The 19,261-nt window shown below is 48.5% G+C and overlaps 1 protein-coding gene across 9 annotated transcripts; it reads right to left on the bottom strand.

Annotated features, from left to right (window-relative positions):
* On the bottom strand, window positions 935-19,242 carry LOC110261312 (zinc finger protein 548-like). 9 transcript variants are annotated; one of them, XM_021097300.1, is made up of 6 exons: window positions 12,916-14,077; window positions 12,037-12,514; window positions 9,724-9,765; window positions 6,843-6,908; window positions 6,301-6,427; window positions 2,938-4,845 (listed from the first exon to the last, which is right to left on the bottom strand). In XM_021097300.1, the coding sequence occupies exons 4-6, from the start codon at window positions 6,885-6,887 to the stop codon at window positions 3,224-3,226; spliced, it is 1,794 nt and encodes a 597-aa protein (XP_020952959.1). In that variant the 5' UTR covers window positions 6,888-6,908; window positions 9,724-9,765; window positions 12,037-12,514; window positions 12,916-14,077; the 3' UTR covers window positions 2,938-3,223. The 9 variants fall into 9 exon arrangements, with proteins under 9 accessions (XP_020952956.1, XP_020952959.1, XP_020952960.1 ...); XM_021097301.1 differs by having other exon boundaries at window positions 12,332-12,514; XM_021097296.1 differs by lacking the exon at window positions 6,843-6,908.

The raw sequence follows: 19,261 nt of genomic DNA, 5'->3' as shown, positions 1-19,261 counted from the left end.
TTAAAATAATAAAAACAAAAAACCTATATCCCGCACCTATAGCCCCCTCCTCCCTTGACGTCATCCTAAAGAGCACAATAAAAGCAGTGTGGTTTCTTGAGGCGGGGCTCTTGGTCCCAGAGACATTGAGTCCCCCAGTTCCCACCTTTAATTAAGATAAATGTCTCTGTTGTGTCTTGTTTTATGTTAACTTTTTCCTTAAGTTTCACAGCACCTGTTCTTCACCCCTAACCCACTGAGCTGGTCTTGGCAGACAAATAAATTACTTAGTTTCAACTTCACTTCATACTTTAAACAACTTTTTCTCAGTGACTGTCAGAACATGAAAAGCATATTTGCTTAGGAACAATGCAACGCTCACATATAAGAGACTTGCTTATTCTTATTTGATGTTATTCCTTTGTACATACGAATAAAACAAAAAATACATTTATGCACTTAGTGAAAACAGCCATATAGGAGTATTTGCATATATAAAAGACTAGAAAAAGACTAGAAAATGCAAACAGCCATATAGGAGTAATTGCATATATAAAAAACTAGAAAATGCAAACTGTAACATGTACCTGAGATGGCAAGTTGGGTAGGGTTAGGAGAGAGAGGATAACAAAGAACAAAGAGCCCAATGGAAATTCTCTAAGTAATGGGCATGCACTTTATCATGCCTTTGGTGATGGTTCCCTTGTGCAGATATGTGAAAATACATTTTAAACTTTTAAAACATTTGGAGTTCCCGTTGTGACTCAGCAGGGTGAGAACCCAGTTAGTATCCATGAGGATGTCGGTTCCATCCCTGGCTTCACTCAGTGGGTTCAATACCCCGAGACGCCTTAAGCTGTGGTGTAGGTCACAGTTGCTGCAGCTCTGATTCGACCCCTGGCCTGGAAACTTCCATGTGCCTTGGGTGTGGCCCTAAAAAGACAAAACAGAAAAAACTTTAAAATTTTTTATTGCAGTTGATTCACAATATTGTGTTAATTTCTATTCTATAGCAAAGTGAATATATTCTCTTCCATTACACTTTATCACAGGATATTGACTATATTTCCCTGTGCTATATAGTAGGACATTTTTTATCCATCCGATGTTTAATAGTTTTCATCTGCTAATCACAAACTCTCAATACTTCTTTCCTTCACCCCCATTGCCTCTGGCAACCCCAAGTCTGTTCTCTATGTCTGTGAGTCTGTTTCGTAGATGAATTCATTTGTCACATTTTAGATTCCAACATTTTGCACTTTTAATAAATGAAGTTTAGTGTATGTCGGTAAAGCTGTTATTAAGTATTCTATATAAAATCTGGATCTCCTGTTTCTCTATATACCCTATCAGTCAAACTTATGATCATCAGCACCCATCTCCATGTCTTAGGCAGGTCAATTCTGATTCCTTCTCAAAAGATGAGAAAATGACGAGAAAAACTTATTATGGGAAAATTACACTAAGCTAAATAAACGAGTGGCAAAGAAATGAAAAACGATTGATTATACGTATAGAAAGTATCCAGAGTAGTCAAATTCATAGACTAAGTATGAGAAAGAGGTTGCCAAGTTGAATAGGTAGGGAGTAGGAAAAGTTAGTTGTTTCTTTTTGTTTTGTTTTGCTTTGCTTTTTAGGACCACACCCGTGGCATGTGGAAGTTCCCAGGCTAGGGGTCAAATCAGAGCTACAGTTGCCAGCCTACGCCACAGCCAGAGCAATGTAGGATTCAAGCTGAGTCTGGGACCTATACCACAGCTCACGGCAATGCCAGATCCTTAATCCACTAAGCGAGGCCAGGGATCAAATCCGCTACCTCATGGTTCCTAGTTGGATGCACTTCCGCTGTGCCACGACAGGAACTCCAAAAAGTTATTGATGAAAAGAATTCTGAAAATTAGTTGCACAATATGCGAATTCTTATTTTTTGGCCACACTGGGACATATGGAAGTTCCCGGGCAAGGGACACCACAGCAGAGACCAAAGCCACTGCAGTGACAATACTGGATTCTTAACTTGCTGCAACACAAGAGAACACAATGAGTTTGGTGTTTTGTTTTTCTTTCTTTTTTGTTTTAGGGTCACAACTGAGGCATATATAAGTTCCCAGGCTGGGGGTTGAATCGGAGCTATAGCCACTGGCCTAGACCACAGCCACACGGGATCCAAGCCATGTCTGTGACCTACACCACAGCTCACGGCAACACCGGACCCTTAACCCAAAGACCGAGGCCAGGGATCGAACCTGCATCCTCATGGATCCTAGTCAGGTTTGTTAACCACCAAGCCATGAAGGGAACTCCTTCAATGAGTTTTGTTTTTGTTTTTTGTCTTTTCCAGGGCCACACCTGTGGCATACAGAGGTTCCCAGGCTAGGGGTCCAATTGGAGCTGTAGCCTCTGGCCTACGCCAGAGCCACAGCGACACAGGATCTGAGCCAGATCTGCAACCTACACCAGAGCTCATGGCAATGCCGGATCCTCAACCCACTGAGCAAGGCCAGGGATCAAACCCACAACCTCATGGTTCCTAGTCAGATTCGTTAACAACCGAGCCACGATGGGAACTCTTCCCCATACCCCTATGAGTTTTTAAAGACACTAAATCATGCAATTATAATGGTAAAGGGTAAATTTTGTTATGTATATCTTACTACAATAAAATATATACATACTATATTAAAGTAGTTCTTAGGGAAAGATTAGAGCAGATATTTTTCTGAAGTCCTTCCCTATCTTTGATACTCCTTCAAGTGTGAACTTTTTGGCGCTTGAATGAACTGGGAGTTACGGCTAAACATATGCCCATGATCGCTGCAGTGAGGCCTATCTCCACTGCGAAATCTCTGATGGAGTTGGAGTTTCACCTAAAGACTTATATTCACTGTTCTCAGAAGGCCTTCCTCCAGTGTGAGCTCTTGGTCCAATGAGTGGAGCTGTACCAAACAAGTTCCCATATTTTCTGACTCCTAAGGCCCACTTCGACATCAGCTCATCAGGTGCTTCTCTGGTTTAAGGAGTTTGGAGTAGCACCTGATGTACCGGGACCTCTGTATTCATAAGGCCTTTTATTTTTTGTAATTCAAGTACAGTTGATTTACAGAGTTACAGATGTATAGCAAATTGATTCAGTTACATATATATATATACACACACACACATATAATTATTTTTCAGATTCTTTTCCATTATAGATTATTACAAGATATTGCATATAGTTCCCTATGCTGTACAACAGATCCTTTCATAAGGCCTTTACTGCTGTGAATTCTCTGCTTAATGAGGCTGAAGTAGCATCCAAAGAGTTCCCCATAATCACAGCACTCGCATCTTCTTCACTGTGGATCTTCTGGTGATGAACGAGGTGAGACTTTCTAATGAAGGCTTTCTGACATTTGCTGCACTCATAAGGCCTTTCTCCAGTATGGATTTTCTGATGCTCCACAAGTATGTGCCTGTGGCTAAAGGCTTTCCCACATTCGCTGCACTCATACGGCCTCTCTCCAGTGTGATTTCTCCAGTGCTTAATGAGGTTGGAGCTGTACCGAAAGAACTTCCCACATTCACTGCACTCATAAGGCCTTTCTCCACTGTGAACTCTCTTATGTCTAATGAGTCTGCAGTGGTACCTAAAGGCTTTGCCACATTCACTGCACTCATAAGGCCTTTCTCCAGTGTGAATCTGCCAATGTTTAATAAGCTTGGACTTGCACCTGAAGAATTCCCCACACAAGCTGCACTCATAGGGCCTCTCTACAGTATGAATTCTTTGATGTCTAATGAGGGTAGAGGTGTACCGAAAGAATTTCCCACATTCACTGCACTCATAAGGCCTTTCTCCAGTGTGAACTCTCTGGTGCTTAATGAGTGTGGAGTTGTACCTAAATGTTTTCCCACATTCGTTACACTTATATGGCCTTTCTGCAGTGTGAACTCTCTGATGTCTAATGAATGTGGAACTGTACCTGAAAAATTTCCCACATTCACTGCACTCGTAGGGCCTTTCTCCAGTATGAACTCGGCCATGTCTTACCAATCGATAGTTGTACCTGAAAAACTTTCCACATTCTCTGCACTCATAAGGCCTTTCTCCATTGTGAATTCGCTGATGTTTCATAAAATTGGCATTGTATTTGAAGAATTCCCCACATTTGCTGCACTCATAAGACCTTACTCCACCACGGTGAACTCTCTGATGACTAATGAGTGTGGAGTTGTACCTAAAGCATTTCCCGCATTCACTGCACTGAAAAGGCATTTCTCCAGTGTGGATTCTCTGGTGCTGAACAAGGTGAAACTTTCGAACAAAGGCCAGCCCACAGCTGCTGCACTCATAAGGCCTTACACCAGTGTGGATTTTCTGGTGCTCAACAAGTATCTTTTCTCGGCTGAAGGCTTTCCCACACTGAGTGCACCTGTAGTCACGCTGTCCACCACCAAAGGCGTCCCCACACGCAGTGTCCCTGTGTGGCTTCCCCACACTGTGAGGGCCCGGCTGCTGCAGGAGGCCTGTGATGCCTGGGAGGTCCTTCCCATCTCCTGTGCATGTCGAGGTCCCATCTGCTATGTGAATGCTGCTCTTTGTCAGACAGGAAGGCTGCCCCTCATCCCTTCTGGAAAGTTTATCTCTAACCTGATGCTTTTCCTGCTGGAAAAGGTTTGTCACACCAACGTGTGGCCCTCGATCAGGGTACATTCCATCCTGCTTGGGCAGGCGCACAAGGCATTTGCAGAGTGGGTCACACATCTCACATGGCCGGGCCGTCCTCGTGGATGGATCTGGCTCTGGAGTCCTGGCTGGTGACACTGCCACAGAAAGAGCTTGCTCAGATCGTGCCTCCTCATCCTGGGCTCCATGCCAACAACCTGTGGCAGAGAAATGCTGGTGAAGTGCATGGTGATTCTGGTGGGAAGGGCAGCGGATCAGAAGTGACACACCCAGGACCAGAGCCCACGACAGGAGGGCCTGCTGTGCTGAGATGGACCTGGGCAGCTCCCATGATGAGAGAGCCCTGACACAGGTCAGGAGAGGAGAAAGAGGTACACTCTCGGTCTGTTTGGGCAGCTATACAAAGTACTACAGACAGGCTGGCCTCTGAAGAACAGAAATCTCTCTCCCACTTGCAGAGGCTGGAACCCGAGGCCAGTCTGCACTCCTCTGGGTGGCAGACGTCTCCCTGTGTCCTCGCACAGAGGAGGAGCTGGGAAGCTGTGTGTGGTCCTATCATATGGGCACGGACCCCCACTCATGAAGACTCTGCCTCCATGACCAGGCCCCTGATAAACCCGAACCCCACCTCCTAACACTGTCGCCCTGGGCAGGAGGTTTGCAAAAGATAAACTCTGGGGCGACATAAACATTCAGACCGTAGCCGGGGGGGAGCGACAGGACTGCACGTCAGTGCTCTGCAGATGGCTCTCAACACACCTGTGGCTACTGGGGACTAGTGAGCTCTTTGGAGGAGGCTGTGTCTAGACCTAGAAACACCTGACTACGAAATGCAATGAGAATACGTGCAGACGTCACAACACCTTACACACAGTCAAACGAGCATCGCTGCAGAGGGAGCAATGAGACAGAACATGTGACAAGTCAGGGCCACACTGGTGTGCGTGCAGTGTGGCAGAAGAAACAAAAATGGGGAAGAAAAGGCAGAAATGAGGTGGTTCACCATCAACCAACAGGGAACACAGGACCCAGCCCTGTCCACACCCTTTCCCAGCCACCCTGCAACAAAGTCGTGCACTTTTGAACATCTCTGGCCACTGATGTTGTAAAACCCACACTAGCAGGTACCCAGGGGCTGCCCCGTTGCCCCAGGTGAGCACTGACGTGGCACCTGAGAGAGGCCAGTCCTGGGTGAGAGACAGGAAAGGGAGAGGCCAGCCCACATGCAGACAAGATCAAACACAGGACACCCACCATCCTGAAATCATAAGACCTTCACAGGGGAGACTGGGGAACAACCTGTGGTCCCCAAATGAGCAGTTAGGTTGGTGCCTGAAAGGAATGTCAGCAAGAGAAGGGGACGCCCTCGGCACCAAGTTCCAAGCATCTAGACCGAGTGACTCACCCGGGGACAGGCCAGGCTGAGGGCGTCTGAGACCAGATCCAGATTTCTGACCCCTCAGTCCCGTCTCACGAGCATTCAGAGTAGGAGAGACGGGGCTGCTTGGGGAGAAGGATGACCCTGTACACATGATCCAGCCCCGGCACCAACACCACAGGGGCCAGGAGACTGGAAGGCAGGGGGACCCATGGCCTCAGCGTGAGGAGGACAGAGCCCAGCCCAGGACACAGGCCGAGAGTGCACACCTTACCTGGTGAGGTCAAAAGTGCCAAGATCTCCGTCATCACGGCATGGTACAAGCGTCTCTGAGCCTCATCCAGGAGCCCCCACTCCTCCTGGGAGAAAGATATGGCCACGTCCTCAAAGACCACACGGCCCTGCCAGAACGGGAAGAGTGTGGTTCATGAACAGCTTCTGCTTTTAACTGTCCTTCTGTGGATTCTGCATTCATCCACCTGCCAGCCGTGAGTTACAGGGCTAAGCGAACGGCCAGGCCCAGAGCCCACACCCTGAACCTGCTCCGTGATCACTCTCACCCCCAAGCCAGTACTTCCCCTGCTCATCAGCCCAGGGCAGGAACCAGCCACCAGGACAGCCCCCAGTCCCAGGCACACAAGAATCCGACCAATAGCCACCCCTCAGCTTTCCTTCCAACCCTCCCTGCACTTCCCTCCAAAGTCTGAAAGGGTCTGACCACTCCCTCCCTATTCCTGTGCTCAGGCCTGCAGACCACATCTGGCACTTCCCACAGGGCCTGTGGTACACGGTGGGCCTTCTGCTCCGGGGACATACACGTGATGACACCCTCCTTCCATGTGGGTCTCGCTGTGTCTCCATTCAGCTCCACAAGCGAAGATCCTGTGGGTACGCTCACTGTTGCCCTGCCCTCCTCAGGACCCCACCCTGTCCCCACACGTACCCCTCCCAGGCCCCCCTAGATGGCCCAGGTCCCCCAGGTCCTGTGCACTGGGGCCTGTGCTCCTCGGTACCACCGATCACTGCGTCCACCACAGGGCACGAGCTTCGGGGGAGGGGTCGAGCGACAGCACCACCTAGGCTGGGGCCCTGAATGCAGGGCCCCAGCCCTCCCCTACTGTCCCGTGTCCTGGGACCCCAGGCTGACCCTCAGACAACCAAACTCAGAGTTGTCCTTCCTCCTAAGCCCAGGGCCAGGGCCTGGCGCCAACCATCTACCCGCCTCCTGACCCGCCTGGCACGCGTTGGGCTGTACCTTCCTCTGACCCTCCAGAGCACTCTGCACACGGAACCTAGGCAGGGAATGGCAAGTGCTCCTAGCCTTCAATTTAGCCCAGTCCTCCCCCTGAATGCTGCCGGCCCCAAGCCCTGCCTGGAAGGTCTCCTTACCTGTCCTGTTTCTTGGGTGCCCCCCCACACTCAGCTAGTCACCTTTTCTAGATGAGACCCCCTGTGCCCTTCGCCCTCTCCCTCCTCTGTGCTTCACAGTGTCTCAGCTACACTAACCTCCCCAGGTATAGTACCTCTTCTAACTGATCCCATGTCCTCCCTCAAGAGCCATCAAGTGTCCCCTCTGCCCTCAGGAGGCATTCTCCCTCCTACATCCCGCCTGCTCCCTCATCTGTGCTGGTGATGCCCCCATTACCAGCCTGTACCCAACCCAAGAAACTAGTCCTCAGGCCCTTCATCCCCACTTCTCATCCTCTCATGGCATCGCCACCATCAACTAGAGGGGATGCTGCCTACAGCTGGTCCACTTCATCCTTGCCTACACACCAGCCACTATGTTATGTCTGCCTCCATCCTGAATCCATCCTCTCAACTCCAGATCTCTGTGTAAAAGTGTCCCCCATCTCCTGGGAGTCCCTAAAACAACTGTGATATGGAAAAAACCCGACTCTGCTCGTTCCATCTGAAAGTTCCTTCTACACCTGACACCCCACCACCCCGGGCCGAGTGTAGTGGATCCATCCTTCCTAACAAGGCCGGATTCCTGCCATTTGCAACAACATGGATGGAACTAGAGACTCTCATGCTAAGTGAAATAAGTCAGAAAGAAATATGACTTATCAAATACCATATGATACCACTTATATGTGGAATCTAACATATGGCACAAATGAACCTCTCCACAGAAAAGAAAATCACGGAGTTCCCATGGTGGCGCAGTGGCTAATGAATCCGACTAGGAACCATGAGGTTGTGGGTTCGGTCCCTGCCCTTGTTCAGAGGGTTAACGATCCGGCGTTGCCGTGAGCTGTGGTGTAGGTTGCAGACACGGCTCGGATCCCGTGTTGCTGTGGCTCTGGCATAGGCCAGTGGCTACAGCTCCAATTCAACCCCTAGCCTGGGAATCTCCATATGCCGTGGGAGCGGCCCAAGAAATGGCAAAAAGACAAAAAATAAAAAAAATAAAAAAAAAAAAAAAAAAAAAAAAGAAAAGAAAAGAAAATCACGGACTTGGAGAACAGACTTGTGGTTGCCGAGTGGGAGGGAATGGGATAGACTGGGAATCTGAGGTTAGCAGATGCAAACTATTGCCTTTGGAATGGATAAGCAATGAGCTCCTGCTGTACAGCACTGAGAACTCTATCTAGTCACGTAGGATGGAATATGATAATGTGAGAAAAAGAATGGATACATGTATGTGCGACTGGGTCACCTTGCTGTACAGTAGAAAACTGACGGGTCACTGGACACCAGCTATCATGGAAAAAATAAAAATCATTAAAAAAAAAAAGAGTTCCCTTCGTGGTGCAGCAGAAACGAATCCAACTAGGAACCATGAGGTTGTGGGTTTGATCGCCGGCCTTACTCAGTGGGTTAAGGATCTGGCATTGCCATGAGCTGTGGTGTAGGTCACAGACTCAGTTTGGATCTGACATTGCTATGGCTCTGGCATAGGCCTGCAGCTGTAGCTCTGATTAGACCCATAGCCTGGGAACCTCCATATGCCAAGGGAAGCAGCCCTAAAAAGACAAAAGAAAAAAATTAAAATTAAAAAAAAACAAAACCAAGCACAGCCAGATTCCTGGACTTGGCCCTGATTCCTCCTTTTGGCCCACGTCCTTGAGTCCCTCTCTCTCCACCACAAGCAACACAGGCAGCTCTAGTTCACAACACATCCAGAAGCCAAGCACTGCTCTCCCTCCACAGCTACCACTGTAGAAGTTGTGTCACCAACACTCTCCTGGATTATTGCAGGAAACTGCCCCCAGGTATTCCTGCCTCCACCTCCCCCCACTCTCCCCCACCCCCTCCCCGCCTTCTGCCAACCTGCAGCCAGAGGAAGCCCGTCCAAACCTGGGTCATGGCACCTTCCTCCTCTGCTTCAAACTCACCCACCACCCACCAACCTGAGCTTGGGGGACCAGGACCTCTCTGAGATCTGAGACCTGTGTCCTGCTCCCCCAGCTCCCATTTCCACCAGATGTAACAGAGACCTGCAGTTCCCTGAACTTGCCCGCCAGGTCTCACCTGCAGCTGTGTGAACCTTCTGCGTCCGGTGGTCAGGAGGCCCTGCCCCGTCTCACCCCATCAGGTGTCAGAAATGGAACTGTTCCAGAATACCTGAGACTAAATACAGGACCCCAGGCCTGGGGAAAGCACGAGGTCTACAGACGCAGGAGAAGGGACACAGGTCGTGGGACACTACCCTTCCCTGGGGGCCTGAGTAGCAGGGTGACCCTCCACTCACCTGTTCGGGGTCCGTAAGCATTTCTGCCGCTGCCATGGGGCCCTGGGGGAAGAAGGAAGCCATGAGACACAGGTAACAATGTAGGACCCTACAGCCGAGCTGGGCCACCCTTCCTTGCCCTGGACCGCAGCTGACAGCCTCAGCTCAGTTCCTCAGAAAACAGTACTGCCTCTTAGCAGCTGGGTGACCCTGGAGAAGGACTCCCTGAGCTTCAGGGGAAAGTAAAGGCTTACGGGGATAAAATGCTTCCAACCTCATGGGGCTCACGTTAGTATCTAATGGAAGGAATTCATACCATGTATCACCTATGACTGTCCACGGAGTCCACAGTTGTATACATATGTCCATAGCAAATGAAGTGGTAGAGTTTTGAAGTTTGGGGTCTTCTTTTTTTTTTTTTCCCTTTTCTAGGGCTGCTTCCCACAGCATATGGAGGTTCCCAGGCTAGGGGTCTAATCAGAGCTGTAGACCCTGGCCTATGCCAGAGCCACAGCAACGTGGGATCCCAACCACGTCTGCAACCTACACCACAGCTCTCGGCAGCACCAGACCCTTAACTCACTGAGCAAGGCCAGGGATCGAATCCACAACCTTGTAGTTCCTAGTCGGATTCATTCACCACTGAGCCACGACAGGAACTCCGGGTCTTCATTTTCACTTCTTCTTCTTTTTTTGTCTTTTTGTCTTTTTCTAGGGTGGCACTCATGGCATATGGAGGTTCCCAGGCTAGGGGTCTAATCAGAGCTGCAGAAACTGGCCTACACCACAGCCACAGCAAAGCAGGATCCGAGCCGCATCTGCGACCTACACCACAGCTCACGGCCACACCGGATCCTCAACCCACCGAGCGAGGCCAGGGATCAAACCCGCAACGTCACGGTTTCTAGTCGAATTGGTTAACCACTGAGCCACAACGGCAACTCCCATTTTCACTTCTTCTTAAGATTTCAGAGGCTGCTATATACAAAACTTTGCATTGTAAGTAAATACCTAGAGGTAATTCAATGCAGAGCCAATCAAAAATGTTTGCATACGTTTAACCAAGGCTAGAGGATCATTTCTAATCGCCTGTAGATATGCATTTAGAGGAATATTAGTTAATTAGTTTCTTTTTTTTCTTTTTAGAGCCACACCTGCAGCATACAGACGTTCATGGGCTGGGGCTAAAATCAAAGCTGCAATTGCAGGCTACATCACAGCAACATAGGATTTGAGCTTCATTTGCAACCTATGATGCAGCTTCTGGCAACTCTGGATCCTAACCCACTGAACAAAGTCAGAGATCAAACCCGCACCTTCCATGGATATCAGTCAGGTTTTTAACCCGATGAGTCACAATGGGACATCCTATTTACTTTTTAAATCTTTTTCCCCCTTTGGCCTTACCCATAGCATGCAGAAATTCCTGCGCCAGGGAGGGAATCAGTGCCACAGTGATGACAGTGCCAGATCCTTTACCCACTGAGCCACCAAGGAACTCCTAATTAATGTATAAATTAATAAATGTTTCATACCTTTTTTAAATACAGCCGCACCTGCAGCATATCGAAGTTGCCCGGGCTATAGATTGAAATGGAACTGCAATTGCAGGCCTATGCCACAGACACAGTAACAACAGATCTGAGCCACATCTCCATCTGCAATCTATGCCACAGACTGAGCGAGGCTAGGGATTGAACCCATCTCCTCATGGATACTATGTTGGGTTCTTAACCTGCTGAGCCACAACAGGAAGTAGCCTTTCACACACTCTTAGTTAATGAGCTGTAAGGAAGAGCTGGGCAGGTAAGTCAGCTATTAGTCCATTCAGCAACCCGGCCTACCTACTAAGTCAGCCTCAAAAGGGAGCAGGGGAGCCCTTGACTGAAGCAGGGGACCACCTCTCTGGCCCTCGGGGGTGGAGGTGAGGTGGCAGGGCCCTGGTCTAGGACGCAGTGGCTGCGCCAGCCTGGCCCGCCTTCCCCTTGTTCTATCTCAAGTGGCCCTGGGCTCAGCAGAGCCTGCAAGTGGAGGACCCACACCAGCACACACTGCAGGCGCCACTGCAGGGAAGCGCCCTGTCCCGTCCAGCCCTCCTTTTCTTCACACAGGCCACGATCCTCCTGCGCCAGGCCTGCTCTTGTCTGTGGCCCATCAGGGATGCGGACACCTGCCCCCCATCTCCTGCCCTCCCTCACCACAGGGTCCATCTCAAGTCACAGTCCTAAGAGTGCCTCCTCAATCCCATCCCCAGGCCACGCCCTGGCCCGTCCACACCCGCCACTCCTTTGAGGTCTCCCATCCCGCCTCCTTCCTCTGCCTCCAGACTCTTACCTTCTCCTCCACGTATAGTGTCTCCATTTGGTGAACCATATGGTGATCTCGAAACATCTCGGGACCAACATGTCCAAGAACAACTCACCATCTTACTCCCCGAACCTACTCATTGCAGCAACCTGCCCATCTACGTGCTTTTTCAGATATTCGGGCAAAAACTTTGGGATGGTGTTTCATTCCCGCCTTTGCTTACAATCGTATTCTACAAATGAGGGAATCCAACTGCTCCTTCTTTGAAGGAGAATCTCTTCGTATTTCCCCTGTCCCGAAACCACCCTCGTCCAGCCCCTACCATAATTCTCCTTGGTTCTATCGTGGTCGTCTCCTCCGCAGTCTCCCTGCCTCCATTGGCATCCAGTTTTCCAAAATTTAAACTTCTAACTTTGGGGAGTTCCCTGGTGGCCTAGAGGTTATGGATCCAGCATTGTCACTGATGTAGCGTGGGTTCGATTCCTGGCCGGGGAAATTCTGCATGCTAAGAAAATGAAACCAAAACAAACAAAAACAAAACCACTGCATTGAAAAAAGAAACAAGTAAAAAAATAAACTCACTTCGGACATGGTCATCTCATCCCCACTGCCTTCACAACCTTCCATGGATTCCAGAAGCTCAGGCTAACTTTTCAGGGGAGACACCCCGGGTTTCCCCAACGCTGCCGACTCCGCAGCACCTGCAAGCCGTGCACAGGCGGCCCCCAGCAAACTCTCGCCCGCACCCCAGCCCACTGGCTTAAAGGGCGACCCTCCCAAGGCTGCCCTCTGCTCTGGACTCTGAGGCTGACCCGCAGAGAAGATGAGCGGGCGCTCCTCGGTCCGAATTTGGTCCTCGGAGGCGGGAGGCGGGCCAGGTGGGGGCCCGGGAGACATGGGACCCACCTGAGCCGGGCTCATCGGCGCTGCCTTTGCCACCTGCCGTGGGAAGAGCGGGGACTGGGGAGGTGGTGAGCGGGACGGGAACGAGGGCACCGCCGTCAACTACGGGTTCAGAGGGCCTCGCATCCGCTTCTGGGCAGCGGGAACCACGCCTCTTCTCCGGCTTTTCCGCTCCGTCACCTCGGTGTCCCCCAAAAGACGCTCTGCCCATTAATCCGCGAACAACTCGAAGTTATTCAAACACTGCAAGAGGAAGCGCCGGAAGTCCCTCCCCACGCAATACGTACGCACGTGTGCGTCCCTCCCCTACGTTTTCATTGGGTCGAATGGGGCATCCTCGCACGCAGCGACCTCTGGGTAATGTAGTTCCGCTTCTGCCACACCTGTAAATTTCACAGCCCCTACTCACTTCCTTTGTGTGTGGTAGAGGCTTAGAGGCTCCAAAAGAGGCTCTGGGAAGTGGAGTTCCCTGGCTCCAAACACGAGGCGGGTGCGTCCCTTGCTCTTAAAGGGAACGCTCCCAGATTTCTGGAGAGCTCTCTGGGAATACTCACAGAAAATTTAGGGACCTTTTATTTCAGACTCCGAAACACAGCAAGTTCTCCCCAAGTCTGCTCGTCCAAAGGGACACTCATAGCTATTTGCTATATCGTCGCTTTTCAAATACACGTTGACTGAAGTTCTGGATTAGGTTTAATGAAATTCGGCATATTGTTCCAGGACAAGAAAGAAAAGACTTCAGAGAGAGCCATGGTGGGGATGATGGAGAAATAATGACAGGAGATACACAATTGGTTGAATGTTTGAAACTGTGATTTTGGGTCTCAAATGATCAGCTTTTCTAGTTGTATAGGCAGTGATTCTGTTTAAACCTAGTGAGCAAAATGTTTCTTCAAACAATATATATTTCTCCATATCTGAGCTATCTTCCATTATTTCAAGAATCTGGGGAGTTTGCTTGTGGCCCAGTGGGTTAAAGATCCGGCGTTGTCACTGCAGTTGCATGGGTTGCTGCTGTGGCTAAGTTCCATGGCCCAGGAACTTCCACTTGCCAAGGGGTGAGGCTAATAGTAATAACAATAATAGTAGAAAAGCCAGAGAATGAAGCTGAGCCTGTGGCCACACTCAAAATGTTATTTATTTATTTATTTATTTAGGGCTGCACCCATGGCATATGGAAGTTCCCAGGCTAGGGGTCAAATCAGAGCTGCAGCTGTCAGCCTACACCACCGCCAGAGCAATGCCAGATCTGAGCCACCTCTGAGACTTATACTGTACCTGACAGCAATACCAGACCCTTAACCCACTGAGCAGGGCCAGGAATCAAACCCACATCCTCATGGATACTACTTGGTTCTTTATTGCTGAACCACAATAGTAACTCCATATGATTCCTTTTTAAAAATTTTTTTTTTCATTTTTTTATGGGTTGGGCCTGGCATGTGGAAGTTCCTGGGCCAGGGATAAAACCCTCACCACAGCAGCAACCCAGGCTGCTGCAGTTATAACTGAATCCTTAACCTGCTGCATCACAAGACAATTCCAATATGATTATTTATACTTGAAAATGTGTCTAATTAACTGATTGGAGGGGTTGCAGGATCTTTTGAAAGTCTTGCTAGAAAGGTGAGAATGTATGTGGAAGCTGTGTTGTGGTGTGTATTTACAGATCTAAGAAGTGTTTAGCACATACTAGATTTTACGCAAAATTGTAGATGCATATAACACATCTGGAATAGGATTGCCAGCTGCTCTGTGTATGCAGGAATGTCACATGTTTTCTTAGATTCTGTATTTGTCTATTTTGCATTCATTTATGGTGAGGCCAAACTAAAAATTTCTTTCTTGCAAGTCATGTTTTGCAGTATCACAAACATATTGCACATGTAATATTAATATCATATAGTATAAACACCCCAAGAACAAACCATAACATAGTGTTCACTTCCTGCTCAGTAAGAGATGTCCCCTCCTAGGTACTCCCTGATACTTTGGTCATAAAGGCATTGAAAAAATAAAGTAACCTTCTCTAATGAAAAATAAAAATAAATTCCCTAAGAAAAAACATAGAAAATGGACCCATTGTGTTTAACAGAGACCCAACATAAAATGGAGTCAGGCAGTCATGACAGACCTGTGGTTCAGTCACTTACAATATTTTTTAAAAATATCTATGAACAAAAACTGTAAGGACTTCTGAATCTGCTAAGGGTCCTATCTAGAAAGGCCTCCAAAAAGAAGCTCCAATAACAGCTAATCATCAAAACCTTGCACTCAGGCTGCAAGTATTACTGAACCAAACTTGTGTCAGCTCACCCCGTGCACAGTAAAGCCAATCTCCTGACACTGGGTTGTGGTAAAGGAAAAAGATTTATTGCAGAATGCTAAGCAAGCAGAAAAGGAAACTCATGGTCAAAAGATCCAGTCTCTGATGGGGTTCCAGGGAAGGGTTTTTAATGTCAGAGTGAGGGAGAAAGTCACAGGGAGTGTGACCAGCTTATGCAAAATTCTCTAATTGGTTGATTGTGAGTTAACAGGGTGATATTTCGGGAATCTCAAAAATCAATTTTATGGCTCAAATGGTCTGATGATCAGCATCCAGTTAACTTCCTTCACCTGGAAGGGATTTTATTTATTTTTTAATTTTTTTGGTCTTTTTGCCTTTTCTAGAGCCGCTCCCGCAGCATATGGAGGTTCCCAGGCTAAGGGTCTAATTGGAGCCGTAGCCGCTGGCCTACACCAGAGCCACAGCAATGCCAGATCCAAGCTGCGTCTGTGACCTACACCATAGCTCATGGCAATGCCGGATCCTTAACCCACTGAGCAAGGCCAGGGATCAAACCTGCAACCTCATGGTTCCTAGTCAGATTCATGAACCACTGAGCCACGACGGGAACTCCTGGAAGGGATTTTAGACTCTGCAAAACAACTCAAGCACATGGCTCAGAATATTATCTACAGACCTTGAGAAGGAACTAAAGGTCCTTGACTGGGAGTTCCCATTGTGGCTCAGTTGATTATGAACCTGACTAGTGTCCAGGAGGATCTCTATCCTTGACCTCCCTCAGTGGATTAAGGATCTGGCATTGCCGGAAGCTGCAGTGTAGGATGCAGACAACATTCAGATCTGGTGGTGCTGTGGCTGTGGGGTAGGCTGGTAGCTACAGCTCTGATTTGACCCTAGCCGGGAATTTCCATGTGCTGCAGGTGTGGCTCTAAAAAGACCAAAAAAAAAAAAAAAAAAAAAAAAAAAAAAAAAGCCCTTAACTTTGTTTGATGGCTAAACTATCATTATTTTGTCTTGCTTGAATGCTTTCCATTGTTTCTGCATTTTAATTATCTGATTAAATTGGTTCTTTGGAACTGTAGGAAGGCCTAGGCTAAAGCTTTTGAACAATAAGAGTCAGGGGACACTGGGATGGATGGGAGGTTCTGTCCACCGGGAGCTCTATAGTTTTCTGCTCAGTTCCACAAAGACTCATGGTCTAGCTGCAAGGGCCATCCAGTCTCCTTAAAAAATCTCTCAACTGCAGAGTTCCTGTCATGGCTCAGTGGTTAACGAATCCAACTAGGAACCATGAGTTTGCGGGTGGGTTCGATCCCTGGCTTCGCTCAGTGGGTTAAGGATCCAGCGTTGCCATGAACTGTGGTGTAGGTCACAGATGCGGCTCGGATCTGGCATTGTTGTGGCTCTGGCATAGGTCGGCAGCAACAGCTCCGATTGGACCCCTAGCCTGGGAACCTCCATATGCCATGGGTGCGGCCCTAGAAAAAACAAAAACAAACAAACAAACAAAATCTCTCAACTGTGGCTTCTGCAGCTTTTACTTTTAAAAATCCCTCACCTCCTTCATTTCACCCCCAAAACTACTTTCATTTACAGCTGAAAGCTGCATATCCCTGATTTTCAAACTTTATGAACAATAACGCTATTATTTTTCTATAAGATAACGCTTGATTCTTTTTTTTTTTGTCTTTTTAGCTATTTCTTGGGCCGCTCCCGCGGCATATGGAGGTTCCCAGGCTAGGGGTCGAATTGGAGCTGGAGCCACCAGCCTATGCCAGAGCCACAGCAACACGGGATCCAAGCCGTGTCTGTGACCTACACCACAGCTCACGGCAACGCTGGATCCTTAACCCACTGAGCAAGGGCAGGGACCGAACCTGCAACCTCATGGTTCCTAGTTGGATTCATTAACCACTGCGCCATGACGGGAACTCCCGCTTGAGTCTTTTCTAGGATTTATTTCTAATTTAGGAGGACAGTATACCCCCCAACCCTCTACGTCCTGCATGTGACAAGGTTTTCCATGAACCTCTGAGGTTTGCCACAACTCTCATTTCTCGGGTGTTGAGAGTTTATCTAAACTACTCCATGGTCCTGCTGCCTTGCCATTCATTTGGTTTGGCCTAGTGGTCTGCTGGGGACTTCATCTGACACCTCCCCTTGTGGAATGACATGCCCTAGTTAGCCATCCCCCAACAATGATGAGGAATAAGGGACATCCTCTGTGGACGAGATTCCCAACACATGCTATTGCCAAATGCCTGTCCTCAAGCTCTTCTGGGAAACAAACCATCTTCAATATCCAGGACAAGGAAATTGGTGACATTCTTCAGACTTTCCCAGGAGGCTTTGAACAGCAAGGCAAATTGAACCAAATATGGATTGACAACTATTCTTTATCCTCTTGCTTCTCCCACCTGAGTAGTAAATACAGCTAGAGGTTCACTCTTTTATTTTGGCAGTCTAATTCTGATCTCCACATTCAGCACATAATAAATAGAACACCACTGGTATACTTCCCTTAGTCAATTAAGAATTTTATCATCACAGGAGTTTCCGTCGTGGTGCAGTGGTTAACGAATCCGACTAGGAACCATGAGGTTGCAGGTTCCATCCCTGGCCTTGCTCAGTGGATTAAGGATCTGGCATTGCCACGAGCTGTGGAGTGGGTTGCAGATGTGGCCCGGATCCTGCATTGCTGTGGCTCTGGCATAGACCGGTGGCTACAACTCCAATTAGAACCCTAGCCTGGGAACCTCCATATGCTGTGGGAGCGGCTCAAGTAAAGACAAAAAAAAAAAAAAAAAAAAAAAGAGAATTTTATCATCACAAACACCAGTACTGTGAGCTGGAGACTCCTGGGTTGGGTGACTCTGAGGGTGGAAAAAAAAATTAACCCAACCATTACAAGTCAATCAAATATACAAAGAAGGGAAATCTCCACAGGCTGCTTGTAGAAGCCAGCTAGAGTCCTTTTGTCCAAAGCTGGGTCATATTCCATCCAAAACAATTCAATGAGGGAGCTCCCATGTGACACAGCAGGTTAAGGATCTGGCATTGTCACTGCAGTGACTTGGGTTGCTGCTGTGGCAAGGGTTTGATCCCTGGCCCAACGTTCTGAATAGCCAAAAACAAAATAAAACAAAACAAAACCTCATTTCAATGGGGAGGGAATGAGGCACCTCAAAAGTCAAGTGACTGGTGAGTCCTCCAGATGAAGGGAAGGCAGAGCTTTCTGCCTCCTCTGAGTACTTCAAGGATGATTCATAAGCCCTGTGCCACATTACTATACAGTAGAGGAGGGGAGGCTTCTGCAACAGATACTGGTAGCAACTTATTTCTGGCAAGGACTCAAGGAGTATAAATATCTGAGCCATCTCCTTTGAGCTGTTTTGCAGATACTCAAACTCCTACCAGTTGGAGTAAGTTAACTGTATGCTTCCCACTAGCATGTAAGTGCCCAGAACCAGAAGGTTGGAACCAGAAGGTTGATGACACTGACTGACTCCCAATTACCTCAACCAATAAGGAGAATGTCCATCAGCTGATCCTGCTCTGCTACTTGAACACTATAAGATTCCTCACTACCCCCTCCAGGGTGGGCCAGTTTGGGGGGAGGGCTGCTGTAGGTGCCTTTGTCTGGCAAAGAAATAAAACTGTTTTTTTCTATTTCACCCAAAATTCTGTCTCCATAATTTAACTCAGGATCAGTATACAGAGGTCAAGTTTCAGCAACAAAACTTGTAAACTGAGTCTAAAGCTTCCACCTACAGGTATTGAAGAACAGTAAGACGATATTTATTGGACTCCAGCTCAGGAAGGCTGTGCTCTCTGAGCGAGAACCTGGTATCAAGTGCCCACCTGGTTTTGTAGGTTTGAGAAACGCCTCTCTCCCTACCTCCCTGTGATCAGTCCAGACGACAATCCATGGAAATCCGGGCGCGACCCACTTGGGAAGCATGGAACCCAGGGCCATTCTCAGAGCCTGAGGACACCCCTTCCCAGCAACCCTCGCGGTGAAGCGGGACCTTTCCTGCCGGTGGGGAGCCGGGTCTCCTGTCC

This window comes from Sus scrofa, chromosome 6 (assembly GCF_000003025.6).
Source record: "Sus scrofa isolate TJ Tabasco breed Duroc chromosome 6, Sscrofa11.1, whole genome shotgun sequence".
NCBI lineage: Eukaryota > Metazoa > Chordata > Mammalia > Artiodactyla > Suidae > Sus > Sus scrofa.
The sequence above is the reverse complement of the archived record's forward strand: the minus strand, read 5'-3'. Positions and strand labels throughout refer to the sequence as shown.

Excerpts from the sequence above, each read along its gene's own strand:
- LOC110261312 (XM_021097305.1), bottom strand. The coding sequence starts at position 19,175 with ATGGCCCTGGGTTCCATGCTTCCCAAGTGGGTCGCGCCCGGATTTCCA. Across the intron at positions 6,428-9,723 it reads TGCTTACGGACCCCGAACAG|GGCCGTGTGGTCTTTGAGGA; the intron begins GTGAGTGGAGGG and ends CCGTTCTGGCAG. Across the intron at positions 4,846-6,300 it reads GGCACTTTTGACCTCACCAG|GTTGTTGGCATGGAGCCCAG; the intron begins GTAAGGTGTGCA and ends TCTCTGCCACAG.